The sequence below is a fragment of the Mus musculus genome, chromosome 9, assembly GCF_000001635.26.
Source record: "Mus musculus strain C57BL/6J chromosome 9, GRCm38.p6 C57BL/6J".
Taxonomy (NCBI): Eukaryota; Metazoa; Chordata; class Mammalia; order Rodentia; family Muridae; genus Mus; species Mus musculus.
Genome location: NC_000075.6, coordinates 37,614,953 through 37,634,588, shown reverse-complemented (window position 1 = coordinate 37,634,588; position 19,636 = coordinate 37,614,953). Strand labels below are relative to the sequence as shown.

Below are 19,636 nucleotides of genomic sequence, written 5' to 3'. Positions count from 1 at the left end.
ATGGAGATAACATGGTAGTTTGGTCAATCAGTTAGTTAGTAGGTCTAACAATGCAGCAGAGCCAGCCTGAGTCAGCCAAGGAAATGCACAACCCTGTTCAACATGGGACCGTCCCCATTCTTACACACAGTTGCTAAAGGCACAGTTATGCAAATTCATAATTTTAACAAAAAAAAATGGGGATTTGACAAAGCCTTTGAGAAGGTTTTATCTTTTGACCCAGCAATTCCATTTCTGGGAATTTATCTTACGGCAATAATTAGACTACAAGAAATCTGCTGTCAGGAAAATAACATGCCACGGTTTGTAAAAGCAAAATAACGAAAACCACTTAGTACCCATCCATTAAGAACTCATTTAAGTATGTTACAATGCATCCACATTTCAGAATACTTTGCAATCATGACAAATCATGTTGAAGAATAATATTTATTGGCATGAAAAAGGCTTACAATAATATACGAAGAGAAAAAAACAACTACGCACAAACAAAAGTCTTTTTTTTCTTGAGTTCTCAATGGTCTTAGCTTTGTGGTGGTAGTAGTTGGGACTGTTTTTTGATTTGGTTTTTGTTTGGGTATTTGTTTTGCCTTTTAAAATCTTTCAAGTGAAACTGGGGTGCTTTTATAAGAAAGATTCGTTATTTATTAACATTTTGAAGATATAATCATCTCATCAGTAAGTTCATAGAAATTAATATACAGCTCAGCGCCAGGACATGCTGTTTGGACAAATGTTGGGCTGCAAATCCCAGTACAGACATGTACATAGTCCACACTCTCCACACAAGCCCATAAACTCCAAACACTGAATATGTATCCTCTGAATACATACCTGGACAAACCCAAATGGAAAGAAACGATCTGTCTGACCCTGGGAGCCGTAGTGGAAGGTCTGGCGCCAGTCTTCAATGAGTTCAGGAAACATGCAGGTGTACAGGTCCCTGTTATAATCCGCATTGGACTCTCCTTTAAAAAAAAAAAACAAAAATCAAAAAAACACCAAAATTGGTAGAGGAGTTTGGTGTGGTTTCTTAAAATACCCTCCATCTTCTTCTACCACATCCATCCCCTGAGGTAGTGGCCTTCCATGCCCTCAGGTGTCAGAGGCTTCAGCAAGCATGGTACAAAAGTGGAAGCTTCTAAAGCTGGTCTTTGGGCTTGGCTCTCTCTAGATGTTCCTGGAACTCTTCTACCACAATAGAAATGAACTCCAAGTGTGAGCCAACCTGCTAAAGATCAGGCCACCTGAGAATCACAATGTCCAGCACACTGTCCCCAGTTGATGAATATGAGAGTCAGCCATCCTATGTCCTCCAGACACCAGATAACTTAGCAGGTAGCCAAGGACAAATCGGAGACCCCAGCTGAAGCAGCAGATGGGAGTACCACCCTGCTAACCCAGAGAAAAGGGAGCTAAATAAAATGATAAACTCACTGGGTTTTGAAACCATTAACTCCTTGGGGCACTTTGCTATACAGCAAAAGCTAACTGACACCAATGGATAAAGAGCAAGCTCACCCTGGTACCACACCACCCCTTTCAAAGTCATGTTTTGCAGTGGATGGATCATGGCGTTCCAAAGGACGGAGTGTCTTGTCGGTCCAGTCACACGAACAGATGGGACAACCCTGAAATCAGCAAGATGAACAAAGTCAGCAATCATAAGACAGTCAGCCTACCCACGTTCACTTGGACAAACCTCACATTGAAGTAACCCAGAGGCAATCCAGTCTGTTGCATGACACTTGAAACTGTAGGAAGAGTCTTGTAATTCCACCAGGTTCTTCTCAGGGAAAGTGTAGCAATCAGTTCTGTGTGAGTCCACAGTGGGCCACGCCAGTTTCCAGATAAGGCCATTAAAGTCAGAGGGAGGGCTGATTTACAAGCAATAAATTCAGCTAACTACTACTCAGCAGACAGACTAGCTTAAATGTGCTGCTTTGGGGAGTAATGGCATGATGAGTTTCCATGTAGCTAAACCATTATATACATGCTTAACTTCTTTTTTGCAAGATAAATTCCCAGCAATGGCATTACTGAGTCAAAACCAATTCTGTTTTAGCTTTGGATATGGTCCCAGACTTCTCTGTGGAATACATATATGCATTTATCTTTGCAGTAGCTATAGATGAGAATTCCCACTTTCCCACTCCATTGGTTTCACTCCCCTCCGTGGAGATCCGAAGGACCTGGCTTGAAAATCCCCATCACATACTGGATATGACTTTCCCTCCTACTCTGCTAAAAGTCAATCCTTTTCTCCAAACTTAATATCTCCATCCCACCCACACCCAGGCAAACCTTTATCCAAATACCCAAACTGTACTAAGAACCCCCCATTTCTCCTCCTCCTCCTCCTCCTCCTCTTCCTCCTCCTCCTCCTTCCAGAAACCTTCCCAAAGTGAAACAGACAGTGCTCACGAGCACAGAGCATACCTATTCATCTCCATTTGCATATAGCATTGGTATTTGTTTGTCTGTTTGTTTTTCTAACTAGTTCTTTCTCTTCTGAAATATTCTTCCCACCCAGCTTTTCCCAAGCAGGCACACTAACATAGTTTTAAATATGTACTTATACAGTCATTCTTCCTGTCTGGCAGTTTACTTTTGAGGAAAGAGAGCACAGTGGCTAGGAAGAACCCAGGCGTTGGAGCCAGTCTGGCCTACTTGACTAGTCCTGTTCACAAGCCAGGTCCTGAATCTTCTCTGGGACTTGGTGTCTCTAACTATGGAATAGCAGCAACATCTACACTTTAGGGATGTGTTTCAAAAACTAGATGAATTAGTGCAAATAAAGACCCTAGAACGGTACCCTCCATAGAAAGCTGTCAGCACGCACTTAGCTACTGCTGTTACTGAGTTAAACGAATATAAAACCCTCTTGACTTGTTCCCAGATGACTGTAGATGCTCACGACAACACTTGCCCTGCGCATGAATCCATTTACTCAGAACAAATGTGGGCATTCAGCACACACTTACCTAAAAGGACATGAGGACTCCTCACTGTTACATTCATTCCTCATGGGCTTTATCTCGGGCTGACCAACTCTTTCATCCCTTGTATTAGGGACTCCACAGGCTTTCAGTGTCCTTCTAGATGACCAGACTTCAATGTACGTCCCACCCCAACTGGAGGAGACCAACCCAATGGGATATTGCAGAGTGTCATACAGGTAACGCCCAAAGAGCCAGCACACCGCAGACATGTAAGTGAAATTTCCATGGCCCAAGTTTCCTGTGCAGAGAAACAGTTATAGGGAAAGTCAAGAGAAAAGAAGAGGGGTGCCAACTGGGGCTGTGGCATGAGTGGAGCCAGCAGTGGGCTCCTTTCTAAGACCTTCAGATGCAGGGTAAGATGAGGGCTAAGATACAAGATACAGCCCAGAATAAAGCGTGACTTCCAAAGCTCCCCAAAGGAGAAACAGCTTTTCCACAGGGGAAAATTACAGTGTTCGTGACAGTTTCCCATGATTGCTCTTCAGTTTGCTTGTTTGTTTGTTTGTTTTTTTTTTCATTTGCTCAAACTGCTTTTTGCCATAATGAGGAAGCAAGAGCTCTCAGTCTGGCATGGAGGCAAATGGAAACAACTGTGTCGTAGTCTGAACATAAATAATTTGCTTATATAATCAGGGATCCAAAACTCTCAGCAGGTTTTGCAGAACCCCAGGCCCTCAGGTGCATCGGAATTCAGGAACTCTAAGTCCTCCTCAGTAGATAAGTGGTACAAAGCCTGTAAGGTCCCTGCCGCCCTTAACTCACTTAAGGGAGGCAGCCAGTAGGTAGAAGATGTGGGGGTTTTTTTTCTGGGTGGTGTTATGATAAATTCCATAGCTGAAGTAATGAAAATATGGACACATAAGTGCTGAGGAATGCAGCAAAAAGGGAAACACAGCAACCATAACCAGTTTTGCTTTCACCAGTCTAATTTATTTCAACTGTTCATATTACCCAGGAACCAACACAAGCTGGTGTATGTGAGCTCCATACTAGAGGAAGTTGACAAGGGGAGGGGAAGGTAGAAATACACACAGAGATGGGATCAATTCAAATTAGTACTTAGTAAAAGTCTACTATACAGGAGGCACTCTGTTTAGTCCTGAAAAGGATCCAAACCCAAGAAGCGCAATAGGAGAAAATCAAATCAATTTCCGACAAATTAGAATTAACTGAGCACCTACTATGTATCCAGAACTACACAGTGGTTGAGATATAGCAATGAAAGAGACACAAAGAGTCTCTCCTCATAAATTCTAAAGCTTACTGAATAGGTCAACTGATGAGCTAAATAAAATAAATGGCAAAGTACAGTATCTTAAGGGATACGAACAAGTTTTAGCTGGAGTTAACAACAAAGAAAAACTAGTCAATGAAGTTCAGCCAAAGCCTGGTTTAGACTGACATCCTCCCTCTCTGTGCAGCCCTATTACATCACTTCCTGTAATATGAAGTTCAGTGTTTCCCTCTGTGGTGGTCTGAATAAGACGGGGCCCCATAGGCTCATATATTTGAATGCTTAGTTATCAGTTAGTTGAACTGTTTGGCAAAGATTAGGAGATGTGGCCTTGTTGTAGAAGGTATGCCACTAAGAGTGGGCTTTGAGGTTTCAAAGTCCCTGCCAAGCCCATTCTCATTCATTCCCATCCTCCGTTCCTTGCTCCCTCCCTCCCTCCCTCCTTCTCACCCTCTCTCCTTCCCCCTCCTTCTCCCTCCCGGCCCCCACCTATAAATCAGGATGTGGCTATCAGCTACATCTCCAGTACCATGCCTACCTGTGGCCACATCTCCTGCCATGATGATAATGGACTAACTCTCTGAAGCTGTAAACAAGCCCCCAATTAAATGTCATCTTCTATAGGTTGCCTTGGTCATGGTATCTCACAGCAATAGAACAGTATTTCTATTAGTTCTGGAGGGACTTCATCGCATTCATAACTGTGTCTCTAATATCATAGGAAACATGTGTATGTTATTGTTAGGTGGCTGTGAGTAGCTAAAGGTAGACCTACTAACTAGTAGGTAGAGGAGAAAGGTAACTTAAAAGGATAAAAAGTGGTTAGGAAACCAGAGGATAGACAAGGACTTGTTTATTTGTACATAAAGTATGTGTCTGCATGCACGCGTGCATGTATTTGTCAAGATGTGCAAGTATGTATGTGCACATATGTGGAAACCAGAGGACAAAGTCAGGTGTCTTCCTCTATCATCCTCTACCTCATTCATTCATTCATTCATTCATTCACTTTAAAATTGCCTCTCACTATTTATTCAGCTAGGCTGGCTGGCCAGTAACCCCCAGAGATCACTTTGTCTCTGCCTCCCCTGTGATGGAATTACAGATATATGCTGTCACATCTGCCTTTTAAATGAGTGCTGGGGTTCTGAATTCAGGTTCTGGTGCTTACATGGCAAGCCTTTACCTACAGAGTGAACTATGTTTTCCCAGGTAGTAGTGATGGTGATATCTGCCTCTAATCCCCTTTAATCCCCTTTATTCCTAGCACTTTGTAGGTAAAGACGGGCGAATAATCTCTTAAATTTGAGGCCAGCCTAATCTGTAGGAAGGAAGGAAGGAAGGAAGGAAGGAAGGAAGGAAGGGAGGGAGGGAGGGAGGGAGGGAGGGAGGGAGGGAGGGGAGGGGAGGGGAGGGGAGGGGAGGGGAGGGGAGGGGAGGGGAGGGGAGGAGAGGGGAGGTAGGAAAAACAGACCAAAACAAAAAGAGTGAACCCTGTGGGGGGCAGGAGAAGAATGAAACAAAAGATATTCCACATACTGTGAGGCCAGTGATGACGCTTGCTGAGAAGGGGGCTGGTTGTATTTGCCTTTGTCTTGTTTTGTGGAAATAAAGAACAAGGCTGAACCTTCACAGCAGGCACTGTGTGTCTGTCTACTTGCTGCGGTGTCCTTGGACTAGTGCACAGCCTGCTGTAGAGGAGGCAGAGCCATGAAATACGGATTCTGTGTTTCTCTCAGAGAGAGAAATGGAGAGTAAAGCCCGAGGGAAGACAGGAGGCCCTGAGAGGAGCTGGAGCAGATCTTGGTTCACTCGGAGAGGACAGTGAGACGTCCTCAGACACAGGCAGGGGAGTGGGGGAACACAGAGGGTTACCATGATGGAAGAAGACCCAGACCCACCTCATGTTGAACAGCATCCATACTGTTCTCAAAAAAAAAAAAAAAAGAAAGAAAGAAAAGAAAAGAAAAGAAAAGAAAAGAAAAGAAAAGAAAGGAAAGGAAAGGAAAGGAAAGGAAAGGAAAGGGAAAGGAAAAAGGGAAAGGAAAGGAAAGGAAAGGAAAGGAAAGGAAAGGAAAGGAAAGGAAAGGAAAGGAAAGGAAAGGAAAGGAAAGGGGAAAGGGGAAAGGGGAAAGGGGAAAGGGGAAAGGGGAAAGGGGAAAGGGGAAAGGGGAAAGGGGAAAGGGGAAAGGGGAAAGGGGAAAGGGGAAAGGGGAAAGGGGAAAGGGGAAAGGGGAAAGGGGAAAGGGGAAAGGGGAAAGGGGAAAGGGAAAAGGAAAAGGAAAAGGAAAAGGAAAAGGAAAAGGAAGTACCATTTCCTGAACTCAGTGGAGAAGATTCAGGCTGGGTTCTTGCGAAGAAAAATCTAACAGTGATCATCAGGAATGGAGTGGAAATTCAAAGGGAAAAAAAATACTTCTGTAATAATAAGTAGAACCAAATTCAGGGGCTACAGGTTCTACTTAAGTCACTAAGCCATTGCCTAAAGGAAGGCATGCTGAGGCACTCACGTACCTGCGGTGGGCTTGGACCATGACAGGTCAACCTCAGTAAGGTCATCCAACTCCTCCTCTGATTGGATGAGGGAGACAGAGAAGATGCGCACAGACTGGTAGGCAGCAGTGTCGGACAACTCCTTTGAGGCGTTAAAGATCTAGAGGAGAAATCCGAGGATCCATTAATCTGAAAGAGGTTAAACTGCCTTGCAGCTTCTCAGTACACACATCTGATCCACAGAATTCCTTCTGACATTTGGGTATGCTGAGAATAAGTGAATAACCAAAATCAGTAATGGGCTATACTGAACACCTGGATCTAGGTACTTTTGTCCAACAGAGACAATGAGATGAATCACATTCCAGAAGACAGTTCACAAACAATGAAACCTGTGATCTTCCACAGCAGGTCTATCCTGGACAAGAACAGCGGTATAAGGATGAGGCTAAAGAACACTATGAATTACATCACTATCCCATGGTTCCCCCATGGTTCTGGGGATTGAACCTAAAGCCTAGTGAATAGCAGGTAAACCCTTAACCACTATGCTATATCTCACAACCCACAGATTACTTTAACTTAAAACTAAAGGACGTGTTCCTCTCCTAACTGATAACATAAAAATAAAGCATTTGAATTAACAACGGTATTTAGGGAATCTCTGTGGAGACAACATAAAAGAGGCCGTGACTTATGTAATCTATATACCATACAAAAAACAAAAACAAAACAAAACAAACAAACAAACAAAAAAAACAGATCCCAAGAAACGCACCAAAGAAATGTGGCAACTAGGTTATTCCCACCTCAGTCCTAGACAGCAGTCCCCATGGAAGCTGAGGTAAACTGAAAAGTGATGTCCAGGGAAAGGCTTCTGACAGAGAGAAATGTGTCTGTCCAAAGAAACCACATTTCCTCAAGCCACTTCAAGAGCCCAGATGACACAGTGGTCTGGGGTTATTCTGGGCAAGAATGTGTGTACCATACTGAGTGACTTACTGATTAGAGAGATCAGTTAAGCCCCATTCCACTGTTAGGATACCACTGTTTCCTTTCAGCTTGGTTTCTTACATTGTCGTTGGGGTTATTGGAGTTGGGTTGTTGAATTGGTTTGGGTTTTTGCTGGGTTATTGTTGTTGGGTTGTTGTGTTATTGTTATTGTTGTTGATTTTTTAAAAAACAATAGGTGAGCAATATCTTGATTTGCTTTTGTATTTGTGTACATGTTTTCTCTTGAGTCCTCTCTATCCCCCTACCCCAACCAACCCCACCCCCACACAGCAGTCCAAACAAAGGGCCAAAAGGATCGTCAGGAAGCCCAGTTAGGATTGGCCTTGGGGAACAGGCTCTCCAGCTGAGTCCAGCAGCCACTGCAAAGCACAGGAGGCAAGAATACATTGGCCTCCAGCCACAGAACCTGCATCTGCTTTGCCTTCCCTCCCACCCACTGCAGAGAATACAGCTGGCCTTCCAACCCACGGTACAAGAAAAGAGAAAGAATAAAGCAGCCAGGGTGCCCCACAGCATTTCACTGAAATATGCTGCCCCCAGAATTGCCTCTGACTTGACCACTGTGCTGACTGCAGCCAACTGCATAACCACATGCAAATGAAATTGCTCTTGGGTCACTGTGGGAGCCACAGCCTGATGGGTCTCCTGGGTGGCAGCAACTCCAGCTGGTCAAAGTCTACATAGTCAGGACAGAGATTACACACGGTCTCAGGAAAATTCCATTGGAAATCCTGATCTGCCTTCAGGATCTTATCTGTAAGATTTCATGGAAAATAGATGGTGAAGAGAAACAAGCTGATGTGCTCACAGTGTACTGTGGCAGGGAAATTATTTTTCAGCAGTTAAGTACCTGTAAAAAGTCACCTCCTTTGAAATTCAGCTCTGCACTGAGCAGGATGCATCGTATGTTGCTTCCATGGGAACGGTGGATGAAGCTGCTTTCATTCTCTCCACCCACACCAGCTTCCGCACTGCCTGGGAACGCAAGCAGCTCATAGCAATGAGCCGCCAGCTTGGGGAGGGAGGATGGGAAACATGCCCTATCCCTAAGTGTGCCTGAGTACTGCCAGGGCAGTGGAGTCAGGGTGGCTGGCATTCTCCTGTATTGTTACCAGCACGTAACACTGGATCCAAAACATTAGCTGGAAGGCTTCCATCGTTTTTTTCACATTTGCCAGAACCAGAAAGCTGGGTGTTAACAAAAAGAGGGTGGGGGAAATTCCTGCTGTACCTGATGAGGATTGTGTCTGAAATTGGTCCCCTTTCCCCCAACAGCACTGTCTTTTTGATGGAAGCATTTCCTCTGGGATATTGGCAGCAAATTTAGGAATAAAGAGATTTCAGGAAGATTTTCATTTAAATGACACTTGGTTTCCCTGCTGATGAAAGGGAAGCCTTACTCCATCTGCTGAGATCAGACTTCATCTCATCAAACAGCTCAGTGTAATTATTTCCCTACCAAGTATTTAAATGAGGATGTAAATGAATACCAAGGTATTTGAAGTCATTAGCACTGCCTGGGCTGAGGGAGAGCACCACAGTCTCTCAAGGGACCCGACCATTCCCCATCAAAGCAGCTGCGCACCAGTGTTCATTTTGTAACCTTTATACCACATTCTTGAATTAATGAAGACACGTCAAGAATCTATTTCCCTCTGAGAAAGTTAGCATGGAGCCTGTAAGGGGCAAGCAAGGTGTGTGTGTGTGTGTGTGTGTGTGTGTGTGTGTGTGTAAACTGTAAATGTGTGTGCATGCCCACACTTATGGATGGACAGACATCTAGTTAGTAATTTAATAATTAACATGAAAGAGTTTGGAGATCTTGTACCTTGTTTCAACACCGACTAAATCAGTTCTAAGGTTGAGGTAATAACTGTAAAGAAGCCACCACGGCACTTCCAAAAGCCTGCCCTTGGGTTATCGTTCCTTTCCCTCTCTTCCGTATATCAATCTCTCCATATGTAAAATAAGAAAGAGGGGAGGGCCAAGTGGTTGAAAATTTGGGCTTCTTGTCTGATATTGGCCATCTTTTCCTGAGCCTCACTAGAAATGTCTGAGACCTACCCTGAGGTGGCAGATGAACATTTAGACTTTTCTCCATTTATAAACATCTCACTTGGTGTTATAAATAACACTCAGCTTTAAAATTCCATTTTACCCTAACAACAAGATGGGCATACAATCTGCCATTTCCTTCTTTGAATGTGAAGAGGGGTAGGTTATAGTGAGAATCTTACCTCCTCAAAATGGCACACGGAGGGAGGAAAGGAAAAAGAGACAAACACTGTGCTCATGTGCTTATGTGTGCTGGGAATTTGTACAGGGAAAGGAGCAAAATCAGGGGGGGGGGGGCTGGTAATGCATTTTTTCTATTGAGAAATAAGGTTCTGTAAACTGTTAAAAGACTGGAAATGTGGCTTTTGGTACTATCAGCACCTAAAATACTGCCTTGCAAACTAAGTGCCTCATTTGAGAGAGACAGACAGAGAGAGAAAGAGAGAGAGAGAGAGGTAACACATATATTTCAGATGGAATCTCGCTTCTGTTCCCCTCCATCTCAGAGCTCTCAGCCCTGACTTAATTCAGAAGATGCTGAAGAAAAAAATTCCAGGCAGAAAGAATGTGTTTACGCTTAGCAATCAAGCTCTGATTTAGCTTGACAGAAAATGGGATGGGATCCTTGGCATAGCCTGCGATTGAGAAAGTTACTATATAGATATAAACAGATCTGGTCCATGCCTTTCTGTGGAAACACAGAAGTACAATTAAAGCATGAAGGAAAGCACTGCTTTCTCTAATGAGTTAAGAGCAGTTCCTCTTCTGTACCAAGCCATGCTTTCTAGCATGGTAAAAACTCACATCCATGTCTAGTCAAACATGCTAACAAGGTCCAGGCCAAGTCTAGCTTAATAGGCATGTCAATTCAAAATACTTCCATATAGTTAACACAGGAAGTAAGAGTTCACAAAATTAGAAAGAGTTATATTACAGAAATTTGGATTTTCAAATTAGAAAAATGGATAAAGATGTGTGTGTGTGTGTGTGTGTGTGTGTGTGTGTGTGTGTGTGTGTGTGTGAATCTTTTAAATGGCATTGTTTAATAATAGGTTTTCTTAAAGGGAATAATGAGACTACAAAGAATAAAAGCTATAGAAACCAAACAAGAAGGCTTAAGACATATAAAAGTACTCTAGTTTATACTTTCACAAAATTATTTCTTTTTATTATATGTGCATTGATGTTTTGCCTGCATGTATGTCTTTGGATCCCCTGGAACTGAAGTTATAGACGGGTGTGAGCTGCCATGTGGCTGTTGGGAATTGGACCTGGGTCCTCTGGAAGAGCAGCCAGTGAATGATCTTAACCACGGAGCCATCTCTCCACGCCATCTAATTTATACCTTTATCAAAGACAGAAATGAAAGGAAACCACGGCTTGGTTGTTCAGATTCCTCAACCTCAAACTCAAATAGTTCTCAAAAACAGAGAACTAGATAGTCAAAAAAGGCAAGCAAAGATAAATCGGCTTGGATGACAGAGCTAGGGATAGCAGTAACCTTTAACCTTTTTAGGGAGAAAACCTAGTATATAAGCACAATTAGTGCCAAACAATAGCTTCTTTAGATTGTGAAATCAAATTATTTAAAGTGCTCAGATTGGATCCTACACATGATAAGTTCTTAGTGAACAGAAGCAGCCTTCCTTCCTTGTTACTCCTTTTTCCTTCTCCTTCATTATCACCAACACTGACTTAGCTGAGATGCTCCATTACCTGTGAAACAGTCATCTGCATGTTACTCTGCCCACTGCAAAGCCAGACATCTCCAAATAAGACATCATGGACTCTCAGGGTGAAATTCATTGTCCCCAAAGTCTGTTGCGCCATCACTTCAAAAGGTCCCCCAGGCTTCATAGGGTCCAGTACCACCATCCAGGTGTTGGAGGGTTCTGAAACAAAAACAGACTTCAAGGGGTTAATCAACCAACCACCTAAAGTAGAGTTAAACACCAACTGCACCTCATTTGTGGCTAAGCTCAGGCTCTGTGACAAAGTGTATGCAACTCTATAAGGATTGGCCAAATTCCAGGCAAGGGGGTAGAGCTGTTGAGAACAGCAGCCTTTTTATCCCTAATCTGTACCAATCCCTTCTTATTTTTAACTAAGGCATTTACAAGAAAAATTAGTTACCCAGTTATAATCCTAAATTAGGAGAGACAAAAATACACATAGATTAAATTTCAAGGATAGTTAGTTGACAAGGAAAAAAAAAAAACAGAAAACAGAAATTCTCATTACACCATCCAACTGTCAATATTACCGTAATCTAATCTTTCTGATTTACACAGCACCCTGAACTAACTTGCAATTATCCAATCGCATGTAAGCACAGGTTCAGAAAATCATTTCTAATCTGAATCTTTCTTTTACTAAGGGTCACCCTTGCCATCTATCGCTAACAAGTATCAACACAGTCAGTGGCACTGGGTTCTGCCATCAGTGCACAGGTGCACGGAGACACATCAACAAGTAGCAGTTAGCATATAAATTGATCTCAGTGAAAAGGACATTTTAGCTGGCTCAATCGAATATTTCAGAGTGACATACAAGACTTGAGGTTCTGCGACACCACTAAGAAATGAGAAGCCATGAAAGACCCTATTTTAGACATTCATAGCTTGCTTCCTAGAAACCACACCTCCCATTGCCCTTCTTCTCAGCCACTGGATCACTGCTGTCAACCTCATACACAGAGACTTAAGACAAAAAAAAGAACCAGAAAACGTGAAAATACTGGAGCAGTGAAACAGGAGCCTAGAAAAGGCAGAGAAAAACAGTTTAACACAAAAATGTCAAACATAATCTGGCTTATCTATTGCCATCAGATCAATGTAAATCCAAAGGGAAAGAATGAGGAGACCAGGAGATGGAGCATTGTAATGTTATTGCCCTAACCTATGAGAAGAAATAATTATAGAAATACCATCTGAGTGCATACTCCATGCTGGACACTGTCCAAGGTTCCTCCCAGCCAGCAACAACTAAGCAGAAGCAGGAAATGTCCAGATGAGCCCTTGCAAATTAGTGAAAACTGAAGCCTTAAAGGTTGCCTGGAGTGGTGGAGGAAATATCTAAACGTTTGGTCCTCTGAAGAGCGGTACTAGCTGAGCCTGGAGCTCTGCCTCCAGAAGGTCGGCTAAACCCAGGACCATGCGCTCACGATTGCATTTCTCTGACCAATAAGCCAGGCATCAGCATATAAAATGCAAAATTCAACCTAAACCAGAAAAATCACTGTTTTGGAAACAGTGGGCAGCTAGGACAGATTGTGTGGCACAGGTGTGATGTGCTCCGTATGGCTCACACTTATGAACAGGCAGACGTTCCAATCTGTCCTAATACAGGCTTGCCAAGGTCTTTCCAGGCTTCCTGCACTGACACACCTTACTGAGGCTCCGTCCTTCTGCCAGAAGCACTGCTGATGTGTGCTGATGGGGTCAACTGCCAGAGAACCTAACACAGGACTAGTTCTCAGCCTCCTGTGTTCATCTAGTGCATTCAGAGCTATTAATTGGGTATTTTCCCTTAGCTTTTTCAATACACATGGCTAGTGACAAAAACTCTCCCTAGCACTTCCAACAAGTGTGCACATCTATGGTGGTTTGAATAAGATTGGCCCCCAAAGGCGCATATATTTGAATGCTTACGGAGAGGAATTAGGAGGTGTGGCCTTGTTGGAGTAGGTGGAGCTTTGGAGGAATTGTGTCATTGGGGTTGGACTTTTGGGGTCTCAGTGTTCAACAAGGCTCAAGTCTCTCTCTTCCTTCTGCCTACCAACCTAGATGTAGACCTCTGGGCTCCTTCTCCAGCATCATGTCTGCCCATGTGCTACCATGCAGCCGGCCATGACGACAATGGATTAAACCTCTGAACTTGTATGCCAGCCCCAAGTAAATGTTTTCCTTTATAGAGTTGCCATGGTCATGTGATCTCTTCAAATAAAACCCTAACTAAGACAATGTCCAGCAACAAAAAGACAGGAAAGAAAATTGGCAAAGCAGTGGCACCATTTCACTACAGCCAGAAAAATGAATGAGCTCCTGGTAGGACCTAGAACCTCAGGAAAGCTGAACCTGGAAAATGAGTCTTGATTCCAACATCTTTTGTACCAGAAAAATTTGCCTTCAACTTCTCAAAAAGCTTCCTTCTTGGCTAGCTAGCCTAAGGTCTTTTGGTTCCTAGCATTTTTCCACTCCCATTTAAGAAAAAGAAAAATATGCCCTGACACAATGCTGTAAAGCAGGAGAAACTTGCACTGTAGAGAATTCACTGATGGGCACAGGAGCTCAAGAGATAACTCATACAAGCCCTATGATGTCTTAGACCAAGGGCAAGGGTGGGATTGGAAAGTCAGAAGCCACCATGTTCCATGAGGAGCGTTAGTCTTTGTTTGGATAGTCAGTTCAGAACAGGGTGCATGGTGATGAGCATGCCATGGGGCACTTAAGAGCTTTTAGAATGTTAGCCCATCAAGACTACTAGGATGAGCTCAAATAGTAATTCTAAGTCCCCAACCATAAAGCTCACCGTCACTGATTTCAGCAGCATCCAATGGGCTTGCTGCTGGTTCTTGGCCTTCTGAGCCACAGCTGCTCTGGTCCTGCCTTATGAACAGTAGTCGTTTGTTCCCTGTTACCTCTTTGGCCAGTCCAGGCCCAGGTTTCTCTAAGTTTTCATTTCACTGTATTCAAACCTCTGTGTTCTTACATTTTTTCTTCTACCATCTAGGAAGATCAATCTCCTGCCGTCGTTTTACCACTACTTAGCCTACAAACATTTTGCCAAGCATTTCATCGAGTAAATGACAACAATGAACTCCAACCCTGGCCTACCCTGATAAGAAGGCCATGCTTCATGTTTTCACATGTTAAGAGCATGTCTGGTTGTTTGCCTCTGACAACTGATTTATATAGTACAGCAAAAGGCATACACAAAGAAAGAGCTGTCTGTCTCTCTTTTCTCTCTGGCTTCCCCAGTTAACTCAAGATGTAAACCACAACCACAAGAACGAAATAAAAATAATTTGTTCAGAGACATGATTAGTCATAAAGCACTTTCTTGCTTTTCTTCTTATTAATCAAATCAAATGTTATCTTTTTCAGGTTATTGTGATGAATATCAAGAAGGGGAGGGGGTACCCATGGCCTTTATCTTCCTAAAAAGAAAACCTAGGGCTCACAAGAAACAGCTTTCTTCACCTCTCCACACAGAACCCTGACTTTTCATCAGCTAAAACATGATCCTGTGGCTTTCAAATGTGGCTTGAAGGTGAAGGATGCCTTAGTGCTCATCCCTTACCACCTACATTTATTTTATAGCTTACAGTTCAAATATACCACCACCAAACAAGAATGAAGTAAAAAGTAAATGCTTTATATGAGTAAAACTGCTTATGAAAATGATAAAAGTCATAGCATGTTGTGGCAGATACACCTTAGGGTGGGTTCTAAAGTTATAGTCTTATATTATTCTTGCTCCTCTGGAACAAACAGAATCTGTAACTTGCATTCAATAGTTCTACATCAGAGGAGAGGGGAAATGTCCCTCTTGAGACTTGGTTATATTATATGGGGAGGAAGGAGTAAAGTCTACGGCATCTCCGTCACAATGACTATCATTAAGAAAACAGGTGACACCCGATCCTGGTGAGGATGTAGGGAAGGGGAACCTTTATTTACTACCAATAGAAATATAAACCGACTACACATCTATGAAAATTAATGTGCAGCTAGCCTGGTTTACAGAGCAAGTTCCAGGACAGCCAGAGACACACAGACAAATGTTGTCTCAAAAACAACAACAGAGGATAAGTCAGGCAAGGGGTGGGGGAAGGGCAGGGGAGTGAATATGAACAAAATACAATGATACATACGTGTGAAATGCCAATAATTAAACCCATTAATTTCATATGCTTTCAAAAGTAGACTGGGGATATAGCTTAGCAGACAGAGTACCTGCCTAGCATGTTTAATTCAGTCCCCAGTACTATGTAACCTGGGTGGGGTGGTTCATTCCTATGATCCCACCCTTTAGGGAATAGAAGTAGAAGAATCAGAACTTCAATGAAATTCTCAGCTACAAGAAAGAAAAGAAAAGAAAAAAAAACCTAGGCACTAAGCATAGGAAGTTTTGGAATTCTTCACATTCAGTATATCTCACAGATCACAAAGAGAGGCTGGAGAGATGGCTCAGCTGTTAAGAGAACATGCTGCTCTTGGAGTAGACCTGAGTTTAGTTCCCAGCATCTACTCTTCTACGTTTTTATCCCTTCCTCAAAGAGACCACTTTATTCTCACCTTGAACCTTCATCCTCACAGCTACACTCCCAGGTCAAGGCCTCATCATGTGTATCTGGATATCATAAGAGCCTCCTAACAGCTCTATCAACCCTATCTGATGACTGCCAAACTCTATCAGTCTGCTCCTGTGCTTTTATGCTTAAAGTCTACAGATCCAGGATTTAAATGCTTTAGCAGAGATAAACAAGCCGCCATACTGGCCCTTCTCCTGTCACCTACCATCAGTCACTTAGCCCAGTGTCCCAGACCAACCTACCTACACGGGATTTCTCCAGTGTTACTGATGTACCTGTGTCTATGTCTAGGACGTTTTCTCTTTCAAAACCAGCCTTAAATTAAGTCCATTACTCTACTACCTTGCTAAGCTCTCTCTCTCTCTCTCTCTCTCTCTCTCTCTCTCTCTCTCTCTTTCTCTCATACACACACACAGAGTCCTTCTTTACTATTGCATATCTCAAAGAACTATGAGTGTTCTTTATTTTCCTGCCTCCTCCCCTAACCTTCAGGCTTCACTAAGGGAGAGGCTCCATCTGTTTTATTCATCACTTTATCATCAGTACCTAGCACAGTATCTAGCACACAGTAGGTACTCAATAAATATTTGAATTACTGAATAAGTAATAGTAGCAGTAGTGGTAACAATAATGGCCAAACAAGTTAATGTGACAAGCACTGTTCCAACTACTTTATATGCATTTACTCCTCATAATAATCCATTAAGAATTCGTACAACCCCCCCAAAAAAACAAACTGTCACAGATATATTTAATATATTCTTAAATTACATACCTAAAAATAACAGACAGAATCAGAACTCTGACAGTAAACTAAAAATTCAAGTTCTTCACAAGATCACCAAATTGACTCTCTTTTCAAATTGCTTGTAGGACTTATTTCAACTTGTGTGTGTGTGTGTGTGTGTGTGTGTGTGTGTGTGTGTGTGTGCCCAGAGTACCCCTGGAGCTGGAGGTTACACAGAATTATAAGTCACCCTATGTGCATGCTAGAACTAAACCCAGGTCCTCTGCAAGAACAGCAAGAGCTCTTAACCTCTGAGCCACCCTCTCACCTCTAGACTGCCTGCCTCAACTATCATCTTCTGTGACAACTTTCCATAGCAACCAGACTGAGGTGGATGTCTTCTCTAGCTCTTGGAAGTCCACAGATATTTTATGTGTTCATCCAACGACTACATAATTTGTTCTGTTCAATGAGCCCCTTGGTGAAGGGAACTTTGAGCCTTGTTACCATTTGTGGTATCTTTAGTGTTTACCCACATAGTATCTCAAATAACTCTTATGGATGGATGGGTGGATGGATGGATGGATGGATGGATGGATGATGGATGGATGGATGGATGGATGGATGATGGATGGATGGATGGATGGATGATGGATGGATGAACAGATGGATGGATGATGGATGGATGGATTGACAACTTGAGGGGGAGCCATAAGCATTCATTTTCAGATAATCCAGCAGGTGGCAGAAGAGGACAATAACTGAACAGAGAATGGGCTGCCTTACCTTTCACACTGGTCACTTTCTTCATGATGGTTTCCTGACCTTGGCACAAGGTCACTGTCACTGTGGCTCCAGGTGTACCAAAGCCCCAGATCACAGCCCCTGAAGGCTCCTTCTGCAGCACCATGTAATTATCGATGTATGAAGCAAAGCGAAAACCAATACCTATAAATATCAACAAGCACTTAGGAGAACATAATCAGGAGATTCAGCATCATGTGGATCCGGTAAAAGGAAGTAACATATAGTCCCTATACTAAAGAATATGAGCCCACTTAAGCCTTTTAATCTTCCAAAACCGGGTCCAGTTGCTCCAGATTAAATAAACAACATAATAAGAACAGTTTCCAACAATATGTATCACAGCAGAACATGACCATTAAGAGAAACTTAGAACCCAAGATAACAACTAATGTACATGCTCTCCTTCCTTCCCCTTCACAGTTCTTGGCCAACCCTTGCTCTAAAACTTGGCTCTAGAATTTAACATTCCTCTCTCAAGTCACTAAAATGAACCTTCCATGCACCTCACAGATGGTGATGATAAGAAAAACAAGGCACTTCCTTCCCTAACTCTCCATCACTGTGCCCACTCCTAGTAGCTCATAGGTCCTCTAATGTTGCTGTACCCATCTTTGGCTCCTCCTCTCCATCCTATCAATGCCAAACCCCTTCAAGTGTTTTCTCTTGAGGGTTTATTTTGTTGTTGATGATGATGTAATTTTGTTGATTGGTTTTGTTTGTTGCTTTTTGTCTTTGATGACCTGGTTTACCACACTTACGACTGTGAAAATGTTTCCTTTCCAGTAAGCTCAGATAAGTCAGGAGACAAAAATACGATCGTGGAGAGACAGAAGGTTAAAAATCTCTGAGAAAAAGTCTTGTCACCATTTCACAAGCAAAGAAAAGAGGAGGCACACTTGCATATTGGATTCTGTGCTAAGAATCACTAACAAGACTGAATAAGAATTCACTTTAACGAGATCTTTTCTATTTTTAACTCATAGCCTATATCGGAGAACTTTTTAAATAACAAGCATTGATCCAAATGATCCCAGTGAGCTCATAGAAATTTAAGTAGGAAAATCATAAAATCATCCCAATTTGTCTCAGCAGGGGAGAGTTTTTAAAAATCCTACAAAGAAAATATTTTACAAAATTAAGGGCTTTTTGGTTTGTTTTGGTTTGGTTGGTTTTTGGTTTTTTGTTTTTAATAAAAGTGATAGACAGGGAAGAGAATTAGAATTAACAAAGCTGACATTTTCCTTGCTGAAAGCTACAAAAGATGGCAGGCCCCTTAGGCTATACTTAACAGGGCAGTCGAGCTAATGGGGGTCCCCTCACAAGCTTGGTGGCCTATTAATACTGCTTTTTAAGTTACAGGCTAACCCTAAAAATCCTCAGTTTTCTTTCTCACTCCGGAGCTAGTTCGATCAGGAAGCCTACATGGCAATCAAGGATTATCCGGAAAGCTTAACAACCTCAAGAAGCATGTACCATGAGCAAAATACTCTGGAACCACAACATCCCAGAATTGCATAAGCAGGATGGCAGCCTGCTGGGGAAACCGGGAGGCATATGTGTGGGAGGGCCCTGTCTTGGGTAGATACAGAACAAAAGCTGAAAAGTAAACGCATAAATAAGAGCTAAGCAAAGAGAAGACTTGAGTTGGAAGAACAGAGTGAAGAAAATATTCCTTACATGGGCAACAATGTTGCAGTCCATAGGATGGGGAATGCCTTCCCAAGCCCTTCTGTGTTTGCCAACATTCAGTTATAGAAGCTCTTTGTGAATGGATTTATGGTGAGAAAAAAAAAATTTAGAGGTGGAAATTATCTTTATAATAAACGTGTTAATTGTGTTACTACCGATGAAGAGATATAACCTAACCACATTACCCATCAAGGGACTAGAGCACAAATAGATTAAGCAATTTTAAAGAATAATTAGAACAGCTATGAATTCAATGAATATCTCTTTAATGATACCTAGTACTTTACACATTGAGACTG

At 42.5% G+C, this 19,636-nt stretch overlaps 1 protein-coding gene across 1 annotated transcript in view; it reads right to left on the bottom strand.

The window, feature by feature from the left end:
- Siae (sialic acid acetylesterase) overlaps positions 1 to 19,636 on the bottom strand; it is a 34,438-nt gene that overhangs the window by 13,670 nt on the left and 1,132 nt on the right. Inside the window, exons 2-7 of the mRNA NM_011734.4 lie at positions 17,628 to 17,789; positions 11,515 to 11,690; positions 6,751 to 6,889; positions 2,985 to 3,240; positions 1,522 to 1,631; positions 835 to 968 (exon numbers count right to left, since the gene is read on the bottom strand). Of these exons, the coding sequence (NP_035864.2) occupies positions 835 to 968; positions 1,522 to 1,631; positions 2,985 to 3,240; positions 6,751 to 6,889; positions 11,515 to 11,690; positions 17,628 to 17,789 (977 nt within the window). The remainder of the gene's footprint in view (positions 1 to 834; positions 969 to 1,521; positions 1,632 to 2,984; positions 3,241 to 6,750; positions 6,890 to 11,514; positions 11,691 to 17,627; positions 17,790 to 19,636) is intronic.